The following is a 14,870-nucleotide window of genomic DNA, read 5'->3' as shown; positions in this document are numbered from 1 at the left end:
AAAATGCAAGCACCAGAATTGTCTGGGCTCTGGGATTTTACATAGACACTAACTGGATGAGACCTAGTTACAGGGCCATTCTCCCAAGCAGACACAAACTTAGGACCCTTCCCCTCCTGGGCTTTAGCTGAATCCTGAACCAACTCTGAGTCAACTACACGACCCTCAACCATCACAGGCTGAAAGGTCCCTTCTGTCTGCTCCACAGACAAAGAAGAGCCGGACACACTTTCTCCTTTCCCAGACACACAGCTTGGGACCTCTCTCCCCTTGTCCCAGCACACAAGGCTGTTCACAGACAACTGCTTGGAGACCGGGGTAGCTCCCTCCATAGGCAACTCAATACCCCTGACAGACACAGGCATGTTTCCTTCCCTGTCCCAATTCTCCACCCAGCTAACAGGTAAGGTCCAGGGACACTCCTCTTCCACTCTCCTCTCCTTCCCGCCCTGCTGACTAGACACAACCATCAGCTCACAAGGCTGCCTAGGCTTATCCAGTCTTTCTTTACCAAGCACCTTGCCACTCCCCACAGATCCCCTGCCCTGCCTGTGTCTCCCCCCACTCAGCTGGGGTCTCAGCTCCCCCCATGCTCAGCGCTGCCCTTGCTGTCCCAGTGGGGGTAGGCAGCGAGCTCCCTGCTTTCATCACTGCATCAGAGCCAGCATGAGCCCCCTCTCTGGTGTGCAAGGGGGTGGGGAGCATCTCTCTGTCCTACCCAGCCCCAGGGGTCTGGTTACAGGCAGGCAGGTAGCCTGAGCTGAGCAGCTCCTCCCCCCTGCCAGCCAGGTCATCTACATTTTCACTGACCATTTCCCTCTCCGCCGATTGGTTCCCTGGATTCAAATTCAAACCCTTGGCTGTTACAGGAGCAGGGCCTGGATCCTGTCCCAAAGAGACACAGTCACCCCACAACAGGGTCTCACAGCTGATATCCTGGAGAACCCCAACAACCAGCCAGCCCCACCCCTCCTGGGTCAGCACAGGGATCTGGGCCATAGGCAGGGCGAGGGGCTTCGTCCTTGGGACCTTCACCCAGCTCACACAGCCCCTCAGCTTCTGAGGCTGCTGTCACAGAGTCCCCGGGCGATGCTCTGGATCTGCTCCCCATGAAGCCGGTCAGGACTCTGGGGAAGTGAGCAGCCTGTCTTCAGGACCCACAGTTCACACGGCTTCCACCTTCCTGGGTCTGACCTCGGAGCATTCAGCCTCCTCTGCCCCTTTCTGCGCTTCCCACAGCGAGTCTGCTCAGGGTTGTTCTTCTCCAACCCTTTAGCTCTCACCTTGCAGGGTGAGATACTTCTAGATACTCTGCAATGATCATACACCCTTACCCCACCCCCTAGACACTTAAGAACTGCATAGGGGAAACTGAGGCACCCCCACACTATTCAGAGGAAACATTAAGAACAATCCCACTTCGTCACAGCTGCACCACCAGGGGCCTGGCAACTGATGGCCTGGGCCCTTCCCCCCTGTGAGGTGAGAGCTAAAGTGTTGGAGAACAAAGGAATCAGGGGACCTCCTGGCCCGGGAAAGGGACAAAGCCCAGAGGAGGAGGGGGTGGGGGGAGCTTCAGTTTGAGGCTGGCTGGGGACATGGAGTGAAGGGAAGAAGTGGTTGTCTGGCTCACTGCCCCTCCCCAAAATGGACCCAGCTGAGGGGTCCGGTTCTCTGCACCTACAAGCTCTGTGTTAGACCATGTTCCTGTCGTCTAATAAACCTTCTGTTTTACTGTCTGGCTGAGAGTCACGTCTGACTGCAAAGTTGGGGTGCAGGACCCTCTGGCTTCCCCAGGAGCCCCGCCTGAGCAGACTCGCTGTGGGAAGCGCACGGAGGGGCAAAGGAGGCTGAATGCTCCGAGGTCAGACCCAGGAAGGTGGAAGCTGTGTGAGCTGTGTGCCCTCCAGACAGGCTGCTCACAGAAAGGCGACTTCCCCAGAGTCCTGCCTGGCTTCGTAGGGAGCAGTTCCAGAGCATCGCCCAGGGACTCCGTGACAGCCTGACAACAACAATTCTCTCTGTCCCAGGATCTCGCCACCCCAGGAATGTCTCCCCATTGACTATCACCTTCCGCTCCCACTGGAGGTCTGAGGGGCCTGACCCCAGGAAAGTCCACACAGACATATAGGTTGGGGTCAGGAGTGGGAGCCTGTCCCCCTCCCCACCCACCAGGCTGACGGAGTCTATGGCCTTGGGACCCAGCAAGGGAGCTAGACACGGGGGCTTTTCCGCAGGGTCCCCCTGGTTCAAATCTCCAGCCTGCTCAAAGGCAGTGGGGTGGCATCCACACACACACACCCCCTCAACCAGGGGCAGCAATGTAGACTCGAGGTTCCCTGTGGAACTGGCCCCCCGGGGTCTATCCCCACTCACCCCTGGGAGGTCCCCTAGGCCTCTCCGCTCCCCCACCGCCAGTTCATGCTGCTGCTGCTTCTGCAGCTCTTTCTCGGGCTCTCGCTGTCTCTCACAGTCCTCTCGCTCCCTCGGACTCAGCTCCAATCCCATCCATCTCCGATCCCCGGATGGGGAACCCGATCGAGAAGACCCTTGTCTGGTTGGGGACAGAAGTCTTGGGGATGCCTGGCTCCCACTCCAGCTGCTCCCAGATCCTGCTATAGCCCCATTGGGGGTCAGGAATCTGTTCCTTAGAGCGGTCATCCTCCTCCAGCTGCACGATTAACTGTGCTTTGGTGAACTTTCCAATGCGCAACCCTCTCTTTCTGCACAGGGTTACAATGTCCTTCTTAAGGAGATGGTGACAGGCCATCACTCCGCTCTTCCCAAGTTGCTGTGGACTCACAGGCCTGTGTGCTCTCGGCTCCCCACGGTTTCCAGGGAGAACCCCTCGTGTGCCAGCCCTTCTCGAGGTCACCACCTCTTTGCCAGGGTCGAGCTGCAGACTCCTCTGCCCCTTGGACCGCTCGCTGCAATCCCCAGGGGAACCCTCTTACTGCAAAAGTCCTTCTCTCCCCTGGAGTGAGTGTGTGTTGGCGAGTCCCTGGCACTGCCCGCTGAGCTGCTCTGGGCTCCCTGACTAGCCTGGCTCGGGTCTCTGCTCTTGCCCGGCCCCCATGTTAAGCTGGTGAGGGGCAAGCTCTTTGGGACAGGGAGGAGCCAGTGAGGCTCCCCAGAGGGACCCAGCGTTTCCCAGAGTGCCAGGGCTGGGGTGTCTCAGCCAGCCCTTGGGCACACGTTTCTTTACTGAGCTGGGTTACTCCAGCCCCCCCCCCCCCTGCACCCCCCCCCCCCGCAGACTCCCTGGCCCAGCTGGAACGGTGCCGTGGTAAATGATTTCTCGGATCATGACACTGCCTGGGGCAGGGCCAGGCCAGCACTGGCCTCTGGCCAACAGTGAAATGAAAGGACACTTCTCAGCACCCAAAGGCCTCCAGGAGCCAGCCCTGCCCCCTGCTGACCCAGCCGGCCCCCGGCAAGTATAAATCTGGCTGGGCTCAGCGCTGGGCACTCACACCAGCGGCACCATGAAGCCAGGGACCATCCTCCTCCTTGTGGGGCTCCTGGCCCTCTGGACCGAGCTGCCGCCCACGGCTGGACAACGCAGGCCCCAGCCCCAGGGTGAGTGCAGACAGCAGCAGCCAGGCATGGCACCCTCTCCTAGCCCACTCCCCCTGGGACCCGTATGCCTGGCAGAGAAGCCAGGGACTGGCTCTGAGAGCTCGGGGCTGGATGTGGGTGAGCTCAGGGTAGGAGGTCAGGGGCTGGGCACCGGGAGCAGATGGAGGGGTGGGTGGGTAGGCACTGGTCTAAGGCAGCGCTATACCCTGGTGCATTGATCCTGAGTGTGGGGGCATGGCCCTGCTGCAGCTGAGCTGGGGTGCCGGGCATGCCAGCCTGGGACTCCAGGCAGAGATCACTGCCCTGCCCAGAGCTCACGCCTTCCAGGGGATGCTGGGGCTGAGTCTGACACTTCCCCGTCCTATGGCTCCCAGCACAGAGTCCAGCTCAGAGCTGGCCCGGGGCTGGGCCAGGGTCCCCAGGAGCAGCTGGGAGACAGGTCGGGTGATCGCGGCTGAGCTAGGGAATAGGGGGCAGGAACTATCAAGTGGGGTGGAGGGAAGTGTTGGCCATGCACTCGGGGCGCGGAGCCATGGATTCCACCTGCCAGCCCTGCGGGAAGCCATCGGCAATGCCGTGCTGTGGCAGGGGTCTCCCTAGGGCTGCACTGAGGCGGGGGAGCTTGGAACGCAAACCCTACCATCGGGAGCAGCTCTCCCGCCCTTCAGCAAGACTTCACTGACCGAGCCTCCGGTCCCGCCAGGCCCCGCTGGAGGGGTTTGTGAGCAGCCCCTTCCTGCCTAGGACAGCACTCAGGGGGAGGGCTAAGGAAGTGTGCTTCCCTACCTCCCTTGGGCTGGGGTTAGGGTCTGGCCTTTCTGTCAAAGGGGCAAGACATTGTGAGGCTCAGCGCTGCGGGCTCGAGCCAGGCCACACCCGGAAGCGTATCTGGCTCTGGGCAGGGCCCTCCATTCTCCCCACATCTCAGAGCCTCCCCTGCTGGGAGAGCAAAAGGAAAGGGCCAGAGATGGGGGCAAAAACTGAAACAAAAGAAGCCAAGGGCATCCCCCTCCGCGCCCTCCAACGGGGACCAGGATAGAGAACCTGGAGCAGCTGAGAAATACTGTGGAACAGGAGAGAGGTCGCCTGGGGTCGCCTCCCTGGGAACAGTAGCAATTAGACAAGCCACAGCTTGTAATCATTTACCACTCTCCCTGCAGGGGGGGTTTCCACCAGCTAACCCCACTGCTCCTCGCAAGGGACCAGACTTGCCTACAGGGCCCCATCCCCCTAAATCCAGGGGTGCCCCCAGGGATGGCAAGACAGCTGGGCTGGCAATGGGCCCCATCCTCTCCAGGCCTGCAGAGCCCGAACAACCTCACTGTGTTGTCATGACGGCCCTGCAGTGGGGGGAGCCCCTGGCTGGAGCCCCGGTGGCAGGAGCGGGCAGGCTAGCCCCCTGCTTCCCGCATGGGCTCATGGGAGCTGGTGCTTTCCCAGTTGATAACATCTCACCGGGAGCACCATGCGGGCTAGGACTGGGTCTGCCCTCCCCACTTGCCCTGCTCATGCTACAGAGCAAAGGAGGAGATGGCATCCTGGCCAGGAAGCAGCCTGGTCCTGCAGTGACACCCCAGCCCCACGGGCGGAACATGAGCATCTGGGGAAACGTCACACGTAGATAGAGAGTCAGATTCTTTCCAGCTCCCAGGTATAAATGCCGAGACTCTGGACCGAATCCAAGCATGCAAGCAGGCTCCTTTCTCCAAGCTGGTGCCAGTGAGTTAATTCCCCCTCGGGCACTCTGGCTGGCTGGAGGCGGCTCCAACCAGAACAGGTCTTTTAGCAGTTAATCTCCCAGGAGTCACGGTGTGCAAACCTGCCAGTGACTCCGGTGAGGGTGAGATGGCACTCCCAGCTGGGAACAGACCCCTTCAACTCACAGGGCAGGAGAATGGAAAGGTCATTTGGTGTCTCTGGGTGCAGCCAATTCTCCATCGGTGCCACAGGGCAGCTCTAGAGAGTGAAGCCATTCTGTCCCGCGGGCCGTTAATCCATCTACCGGCACAGAGATCACAGAACGCAGGGGCCTCGCTCCAGCCTGCACTCTGGTTTACCTAAAAAGAAAAGGAGGACTTGTGGCACCTTAGAGACTAACCAATTTATTTGAGCATGAGCTTTCGTGAGCTACAGCTCACTTCATCGGACGCTCAAATAAATTGGTTAGTCTCTAAGGTGCCACAAGTACTCCTTTTCTTTTTGCGAATACAGACTAACACGGCTGTTACTCTGAAATCTGGTTTACCTGTTACCTTCTGCTGTGGAGCACATCTCTGGGCTCCCTGCCACCTTGGGCCTTCAGATGGCTTGTTATAAAGATCAGGGTGGTTTCGGGTTGCCATACCGCCAAGGCCAGCTAACCATCAACAGGTGCACGTACCCGGTGCCCCTTTGCTTTGGCCACAGGGCGTGTCATCAGCTGGGTCCTAAGCTGCTAACTGGGGGTGCCTCCCCTTACTGCCCTGGGCAGTTTCAGCTATCCCCAACCCAGTCCTTATCCCCATTAGCAGCCTGATACCTTGGACACATGCTCTGATTTCAGCACAGTGATCGCTGCCTGACATCTCCGGAACAGATGAACCAACAACTAAAGTACACCTTACTTACAAGGTGTGACGAAGTCGGACTGTTCTTAATGTTTCCTCTGAATACTGTAGGGGTGCCTCAGTTTCCCTTATGCATTTCTTAAGTCTCTAGGTGGTGGGATAAGGGAGTACAATTGTTGCAGAGCAAAGGGCCAGGGTACATAAATGGCGGACACCCTGTTTCCTGGCAACTGATGGCCTGGGCCTTCCCCCCTGCAAGGTGAGAGCTAAAGAGTTGGAGAACAAAGGAATCCGGTGACCTCCTGGCCTGGAAAGGGACAAAGCCAGAGAAGGAGGAGGGGGTGGAGAGAGTTTCAGTTTGGGGCTGGCTGGGGACATGGAGTGAAGGGCAGACGCGGTTGTCTGGCTCACTGCCCCCCAAAATGGACCCGGCTGAGGGGTCCTGTTCTCTGTACCTACAAGCTCTGTTTTAGTCTGTGTTCCTGTCATCTAATAAACCTCTGTTTTACTGGCTGGCTGAGAGTCACGTCTGACTGCGGAGTTGGGGTGCAGGACCCTCTGGCTTCCCAAGGAGCCCACCTGGGCAGACTCGCTGCGGGAAGCGTACGGCGGGGCAGAGAATGCTGAATGCTTCGAGGTCAGACCAGGAAGGCAGAAGCCGTGTGAGCTTCTTGCCCTGCAGACAGTCTGCTCCCAGAGAGGAGACCTCATCCGAGTCCTGCTTGGTTTCGTAGGGAGCAGTTGCAGAGCATCGCCCGGGGACTCCGTGACAAGTGGTGGCAGCGGTGGCATGTACTGCACCCTGTGGACGGCGATTCCTGCAATAAGTGTCTGGGGAGCAGTAAAACAAAGGAGGATTGACGAGGACCAGGCGTGCTGAAGGCTCAGAGAGGAGCATTTTCGGGGGGCGGTTAACCCCTGGGAGTGTGTGACCAGCGAGGACTGTGCAGTAATGGGATCCCCCTGGGGACTGTGGTGAGCAGTCTCAGGGGCGGAGGAGCCTGCGGCTTGGCCCTGGGAGAGAGAAGGACTTTTGCAGTAACAGGGTTCCCCTGGGGATTGCAGTGAGTGGTCCCAGGGGCGGAGGAGTCTGCAGCTCGACCCTGGCGAAGACGGGGTGACCTCGAGAACTAGGGGTTCTCCCTGGAAACCGTGGGGAGCCGAGAGCACACAGGCCTGTGAGTCCACAACAACTTGGGAAGAGCGGAGTGATGGCCTGTCACCGTCTCCTTAAGAAGGACACTGTAACCCTGTGCAGAAAGAGAGGGTGGGTTGAGCATTGGAAAGTTCACCAAAGCACAGTTAATCGTGCAGCTGGAGGAGGATAACCGCTCCAAGGAACAGATTCCTGACCCTAATGGGGCTATAGCAGGATCTGGGAGCAGCTGGAGTGGGAGCCAGGCACCCCCAAAACTCCTGTCCCCGACCAGACGAGGATCTTCACGATCGGGTTCCCCATCGGGGGATCGGAGACAGATGGGATTGGAGCTGAGCCCGAAGGAGCGAGAGGACTGTGGGAGACAGTGAGAGCCCGAGAAAGAGCTGCAGAAGCAGCAGCAGCATGAACTGGCGGTGGGGGAGCGGAGAGGCCTAGGGGACCCCCCAGGGGTGAGTGGGGATAGACCCTGGGGGGCCAGTTCCGCAGGGAACCTCGAGACTAAATTGCTGCCCCTGGTTAAGGAGGGGCGGGATGTGGATGCCACCCCACTGCCTTTGAGCAGGCTGGAGATTTGAACCAGGGGGACCCTGCGGAAAAGCCCCCGTGTCTAGCTCCCTTGCTGGGTCCCAAGGCCATAGACTCCGTCAGCCTGGTGGGTGGGGAGGGGGACAGGCTCCCACTCCTGACCCCAACCTATATGTCTGTGTGGACTTTCCTGGGGCAGGCCCCTCAGACCTCCAGTGGGAGCGGAAGGTGATGGTCAATGGGGAGACATTCCTGGGGTGGCGAGATCCTGGGACAGAGAGAACTGTTGTCTGGCCCCGTGTGGTGCAGCCTCAGAGGCTGAGGGGCTGTGTGAGCTGGGTGAGGGTCCCAGGGACGAAGCCCCTCGCCCTGCCTATGGCCCAGATCCCTGTGCTGACCCAGGAGGGGTGGGGCTGGCTGGTTGTTGGGGTTCTCCAGGATATCAGCTGTGAGACCCTGTTGTGGGGTGACTGTGTCTCTTTGGGACAGGATCCAGGCCCAGCTCCAGTAACAGCCAAGGGTTTGAATTTGAACCCAGGGGAACCAATCGGCGGAGAGGGAAATGGTCAGTGAGAATGCAGATGACCTGGCTGGCAGGGGGAAGGAGCTGCTCAGCTCAGGCTACCTGCCTGCCTGTAACCAGACCCCTGGGGCTGGGTGAGACAGAGAGATGCTCCCCAACCCCCTGCACACCGGAGAGGGGGCTCCCGCTGGCTCTGATGCTGTGAGGAGAGCAGAGAGCTCGCTGCCTACCCCCACGGGGACAGCAAGGGCAGCGCTGAGTACGGGGGGAGCTGAGACCCCAGCTGAAGGGGGGACCCACAGGCAGGGCAGGACGGCTGCCAACCAGGTTTGCTGGTCCAGAGGTGCTGCTGGGAACTGATCCCACGGCAGGGAAGGGGGCTCTGGACATAGTGGGGCCCCTCAGCAAGGCGGCCGGGTCAGGGAAGAAATGCATCCTGGTGGTGATGGATTTTGCCAACCGCTACCTAGGGGTGGGGGATCTGCCCTCCGCCGAGGCAGACACGCTGCTGACCATCTTCAGCAGAGAGGGGGTCCCCAGCAAGGTCCTTACAGACCAGGGGTCAAATTTCATGTCAGTCCGATTCCGAGGCTTGTGGGAGAAATGTGGGGTCTGGCCTTGGACCTCTGCATATCATCCTCAGTCCAACGGGCTGGTGAAGAGGGTCAGAAATTGGCCTGTTGTCCAGACCAAGAAACAGGTCCAGACCTTTATCTGGATGGCAGGGTATGACTGGGACTATCCCCCACTTTAGCTCATAGCTACTCCCATCACTGAGCTATGTAAGAAGGAGAAGCCAGGCAAGCTGGTCTGGACTGAGCAGTGCCAGAGGGCTCTCTGCGGTGAAGGAGGCTCTAATCAGGGCCTGGTAAATCTGGTAAACCTGGACAGTGCCAAGCCCTTTTCAGTGTCACCGACGCCTCAGACGCAGGGCTGGGCACGGTGCTGATGCCGGTTGATGCGAAGGGGGGGGAGACACCCCATTGGGTGCCCAAGCAAGAAGCTGCTGCCCGGGAGCAGAACTACGTGGCCATAAAGAAGAAATGCCTGGCCATGGGGCAGGCCCTTAAAAAGCTGCAGCCGAATCTATTGGGGCGGCACTTTGCAGTGTATCCTGACCCCTCTGCCCCGACGTGGCTGCATCCAATGAAAGGGGATGATGCCGAGCAGTGGGAGACAGAGACACCTGGTCAGAGGGCGGCTAAGGTCAAGATGGGGGCTCTTAATCAACACAGCCCAAATCACAGCCCTCCATAGAATCATAGAATCATAGAATATCAGGGTTGGAAGGGACCTCAGGAGGTCATCTAGTCCAACCCCCTGCTCAAAAGCAGGACCCATCCCCAATTAAATCATCCCAGCCAGGGCTTTGTCAAGCCTGACCTTAAAAACTTCTAAGGAAGGAGATTCCACCACCTCCCTAGGCAACACATTCCAGTGTTTCACCACCCTCCTAGTGAAAAAGTTTTTCCTAATATCCAACCTAAACCTCCCCCACTGCAACTTGAGACCATTACTCCTTGTCCTGTCCTCTTCCACCACTGAGAACAGTCTAGAACCATCCTCTCTGGAACCACCTCTCAGGTAGTTGAAAGCAGCTATCAAATCCCCCCTCATTCTTCTCTTCTGCAGACTAAACAATCCCAGTTCCCTCAGCCTCTCCTCATAAGTCATGTGTTCCAGACCCCTAATCATTTTTGTTGCCCTTCGCTGGACTCTTTCCAATTTATCCACATCCTTCTTGTAGTGTGGGGCCCAAAACTGGACACAGTACTCCAGATGAGGCCTCACCAATGTCGAATAGAGGGGGACGATCACGTCCCTCGATCTGCTCGCTCTGCCCCTACTTATACATCCCAAAATGCCATTGGCCTTCTTGGCAACAAGGGCACACTGCTGACTCATATCCAGCTTCTCGCCCACTGTCACCCCTAGGTCCTTTTCCGCAGAACTGCTGCCTAGCCATTCGGTCCCTAGTCTGTAGCTGTGCATTGGGATCTTCCGTCCTAAGTGCAGGACCCTGCACTTATCCTTATTGAACCTCATCAGATTTCTTTTGGCCCAATCCTCCAATTTGTCTAGGTCCCTCTGTATCCTATCCCTGCCCTCCAGCATGTCTACCACTCCTCCCAGTTTAGTATCATCCGCAAATTTGCTGAGAGTGCAATCCACACCATCCTCCAGATCATTTATGGAGATATTGAACAAAACCGGACCCAGGACCGACCCCTGGGGCACTCCACTTGACACCGGCTGCCAACTAGACATGGAGCCATTGATCACTACCCGTTGAGCCCGACAATCTAGCCAACTTTCTACCCACCTGATAGTGCATTCATCCAGCCCATACTTCCTTAACTTGCTGACAAGAATACTGTGGGAGACCGTGTCAAAAGCTTTGCTAAAGTCAAGAAACAACACATCCACTGCTTTCCCTTCATCCACAGAACCAGTAATCTCATCATAGAAGGCAATTAGATTAGTCAGGCATGACCTTCCCTTGGTGAATCCATGCTGACTGTTCCTGATCACTTTCCTCTCATGTAAGTGCTTCAGGATTGATTCCTTGAAGACCTGCTCCATGATTTTTCCGGGGATTGAAGTGAGGCTGACTGGCCTGTAGTTCCCAGGATCCTCCTTCTTCCCTTTTTAAAGATTGGCACTACATTAGCTTTTTTCCAGTCATCCGGGACTTCCCCCGTTCGCCACGAGTTTTCAAAGATAAAGGCCAATGGCTCTGCAATCACAGCCGCCAATTCCTTCAGCACTCTCGGATGCAACTCGTCCAGCCCCATGGACTTGTGCACATCCAGCTTTTCTAAATAGTCCCTAACCACCTCTTTCTCCACAGAGGGCTGGCCATCTATTCCCCATGTTGTGATGCCCAGCGCAGCAGTCTGGGAGCTGACCTTGTTAGTGAAAACAGAGGCAAAAAAAGCATTGAGTACATTAGCTTTTTCCACATCCTCTGTCACTAGGTTGCCTCCCTCATTCATTAAGGGGCCCACACTTTCCTTGGCTTTCTTCTTGTTGCCAACATACCTGAAGAAACCTTTCTTGTTACTCTTGACATCTCTCGCTAGCTGCAGCTCCAGGTGCGATTTGGCCCTTCTAATTTCATTCCTACATGCCCGAGCAATATTTTTATACTCTTCCCTGGTCATATGTCCAACCTTCCACTTCTTGTAAGCTTCTTTTTTATGCTTAAGATCCGCTAGGATTTCACCTTTAAGCCAAGCTGGTCGCCTGCCATATTTACTATTCTTTCGACACATCTGGATGGTTTGTCCCTGTAACCTCAACAGGGATTCCTTGAAATACAGCCAGCTCTCCTGGACTTCTTTCCCCTTCATGTTAGTCCCCCAGGGGATCCTACCCATCCGTTCCCTGAGGGAGTCGAAGTCTGCTTTCCTGAAGTCCAGGGTCCGTATCCTGCTGCTTACCTTTCTTCCCTGTGTCAGGATCCTGAACTCAACCAACTCATGGTCACTGCCTCCCAGATTCCCATCCACTTTTGCTTCCCCTACTAATTCTTCCCGGTTTGTGAGCAGCAGGTCAAGAAAAGCTCCCTCCCTAGTTGGCTCCAGACTGGAGCGCTAGGAGAAGACCTGATCCCAGTTTGAACCCCAGGGGTTTTGGGGTGGAAAAAGGGCCCGGGCCGCATAAACCTTCCCACATGCCGCCAGCAAGTGCCATCAAGCACACCCAACCCAAGGAAGGGCGTAAAACTGGAAGGGCCTGGTGTAACTCCCACCAAGGAATGGGAGAGATGCTGGGGCATCCATGGGAACGTTGGTGGCTTCGAACTTCCCCAGGTCACCAGCTAAAGTGACCCCGCTAAGTTTGGTCTCGAAGGGGGGACAGATGGACGAAGTGGGACTGTTCTGAATGTTTCGTCTGAATACTGTAAGGGTGCCCCAGTTTCCCCAAGGCATTTCTTAAGTCTCTAGGTGGTGGGATAAGGGGGTGTAATTGTTGCAGAGCAAAGGGCCAGTGTACATAAATGGCCGACACTCTGTCTCCTCGCAACTGATGGCCTGGCCCTTCCCCCCTGCAAGGTGAGAGCTAAAGGGTTGGAGAACAAAGGAATCTGGTGAGGTCCTGGCCCGGGAAAGGGACAAAGCCCAGAGGAGGAGGGGCTGGAAGGGGAGTCAGTTTGGGCTGGCTGGGGATGAGGAGTGAAGTGCAGACATGCTTGTCTGGCTCACTGCCTCCCAAAATGGACCCAGCTGAGGGGTTGTGATGCAGTAGGGAGCGGGGTGGTGTGATGCAGCAGGGAGGGGGAGTGGTGACCTGGGAAAGTGGCAGGGGAGTTTCACTGAGGATGAAAGAAAAGGAGTACTTGTGGCACCTTAGAGACTAACCAATTTATTTGAGCATGAGCTTTCGTGAGCTACAGCTCACTTCGAAGTGAGCTGTAGCTCACGAAAGCTCATGCTCAAATAAATTGGTTAGTCTCTAAGGTGCCACAAGTACTCCTTTTCTTTTTGCGAATACAGACTAACACTGATGTTACTCTGTTACTCTGAAACCTGTCACTGAGGATGGGATACCTGAGAGCCTGTAACCTGAGCCGGAGGGGGGGGCAGGATGGGGAAGGTAGCACCTCTGCCCAGGAAACTGGACAAAGGCTGCAGGAGAGAACCTGCTGGAGGGGTTTTGGTTTCAGTTTTGGGCTGGATGTGGAAAGCAGGGGAACCCCAGGGCTGGGGTCTAAGCTCCCTGCCCCCCAGAAGGAGTTGACTGAGGGGTCCTGGTTGTACCCACAAGCTCTGTTTTAGACTGTGTTCCTATTGTCCAATAAACCTGTTTTACTGGCTGGCTGAGAGTCTCAGTGGATCCCAGGAAGAGGGGTGCAGGGCCCAGACTCGCCCACACTCTGTGCCAACTGGTGGCAGAGGTGGGATCTACTGCACCCCGTGGACGGCGCTTCCTGCAGTAAGTGACTGGGGAACAGTAAAATGAAGGGGGATTGACGGGGACCAGGCGTGCTGAAGATTCAGAGAGAGACGGTTTCAGGGGGCGGTTAACCCCTGGGAGTGTGTGATCAGAGAGAAGGACTTTTGCAGTAACAGGGTCCCCCGGGGGATTGCAGCGAGCGGTCCCAGGGGCGGAGGAGTCTGCAGCTCGACCCTGGCAAAGAGTTGGTGACCTCAAGAAGGACTGGCACACAAGGGGTTTTCCCTGGAAACCGTGGAAAGCTGCCCACGCCTGCAAGTGGCCAGCAGGGAGATGTACGCTAAACGCCTTAAGAGCGACCTGGTGGAGCTGTGCAGGCAGAGGGGGCTGCACATCGGGAAGTTCACCAAGGAACAGCTGATTGCCCAGTTGGAAGAGAGGGATCGCTTGGATGACCTGATCCCTGTCCCTGAGGGAAGCCGCCCAGCGGACGCAGCGTGGGCCCTGGGGCCTGACCGGGCTGGGAGGGGTCATACTGCTGCCGAGGACATCCCGAGACCCTTCCTACCTAGGCATGGGGGAGGGGTTGAGTCTACCGGATTCTTGCCATTTGAACTGTTATATGGCAGAAGGGTGAGGGGCCCCCTGGACCTGATGAGAGACGAGTGGGAGGGGAAGGCCACTCCCGATGGAGAGTCAGTGGTGGAGTATGTCCTGATCTTCTGAGAGAGACTTGCTGAACTCATGGGCCTGGCCAGGGAGAATCTGGCCAGAGCCCAGAAGAAGCAGAAGGTCTGGTATGACCACACGGCGCGGGCCCGTGCCTACGCCACCGGGGATCCGGTGATGGTTCTCATCCCCGTGAGAAAGAACAAACTACAGGCCGCCTGGGAGGGCCCTTTCAAGGTTGTCAAGCAGCTCAATGAGGTAAACTATGTGGTGGAGCTGTCGAACCGGGCGCACCACCGCCGGGTGTACCATGTGAATATGATGAAGCCATATTATGCCAGGGGGAATGCGGTGTTGGCCGTGTGTGGACAGTGGGAAGAGCAGGGAGATGACCCTTTAGTAGATCTATTCCCTGGGACCAGAGCTGGTTCCCCCCTGGAAACAATTCCCCTCTCGGATCAGCTAACCCCTGCCCAGCAAGCTGAGGTCAGGGAGGTGCTGCATCCGTACCGACAGCTGTTTTCCAACCAGCCTGGACTCACTAATCTGACTGTCCACCGGGTGCAGACAGGGTCGCACCCACCGATAAGATGCTCCCCCTTCCGAGTCACAGGGAAAATTGCTCAGGACCTGGAAAGAGAGGTCAGGGACATGCTGGCTTTGGGGGTGATCCAGCCATCTGCCAGCCCTTGGGCCTTGCTGGTGGTGCTGGTCCCCAAAAAGGGCAGGTTGATCCGGTTCTGTGTGAACTATCGGAATCTTTCAATGCCATCACTGTATCGGATGCCTACCCCATGCCCAGGCCTGATGAGCTCCTACACAAATTGGGAGGAGCTCGCTACCTTACCACCATGGATCTTACAAAGGGCTACTGGCAAGTGCCGCTGGATGCAGATGCCAGGCTGAAATCTGCCTTTATCACCCCTCTGGGGCTCTACGAGTTCCTGACCCTGCCTTTCGGCCTCAAGGG

General features: G+C 57.2%; 1 protein-coding gene across 1 annotated transcript in view; it reads left to right on the top strand.

Annotated features, from left to right (window-relative positions):
* Window positions 1-3,357: 3,357 nt before the first annotated feature.
* The window catches only part of LOC140897322 (WAP four-disulfide core domain protein 2), a 33,475-nt gene continuing 21,962 nt past the window's right edge, over window positions 3,358-14,870 (top strand). The window contains exon 1 of the mRNA XM_073309800.2: window positions 3,358-3,579. Coding sequence (XP_073165901.1) covers window positions 3,486-3,579 — 94 coding nt within the window. The 5' untranslated portion in view covers window positions 3,358-3,485. The remainder of the gene's footprint in view (window positions 3,580-14,870) is intronic.

The sequence above is a fragment of the Lepidochelys kempii genome, chromosome 13, assembly GCF_965140285.1.
Source record: "Lepidochelys kempii isolate rLepKem1 chromosome 13, rLepKem1.hap1, whole genome shotgun sequence".
NCBI lineage: Eukaryota > Metazoa > Chordata > Testudines > Cheloniidae > Lepidochelys > Lepidochelys kempii.
This window is presented reverse-complemented; position numbering and strand designations above follow the sequence as displayed.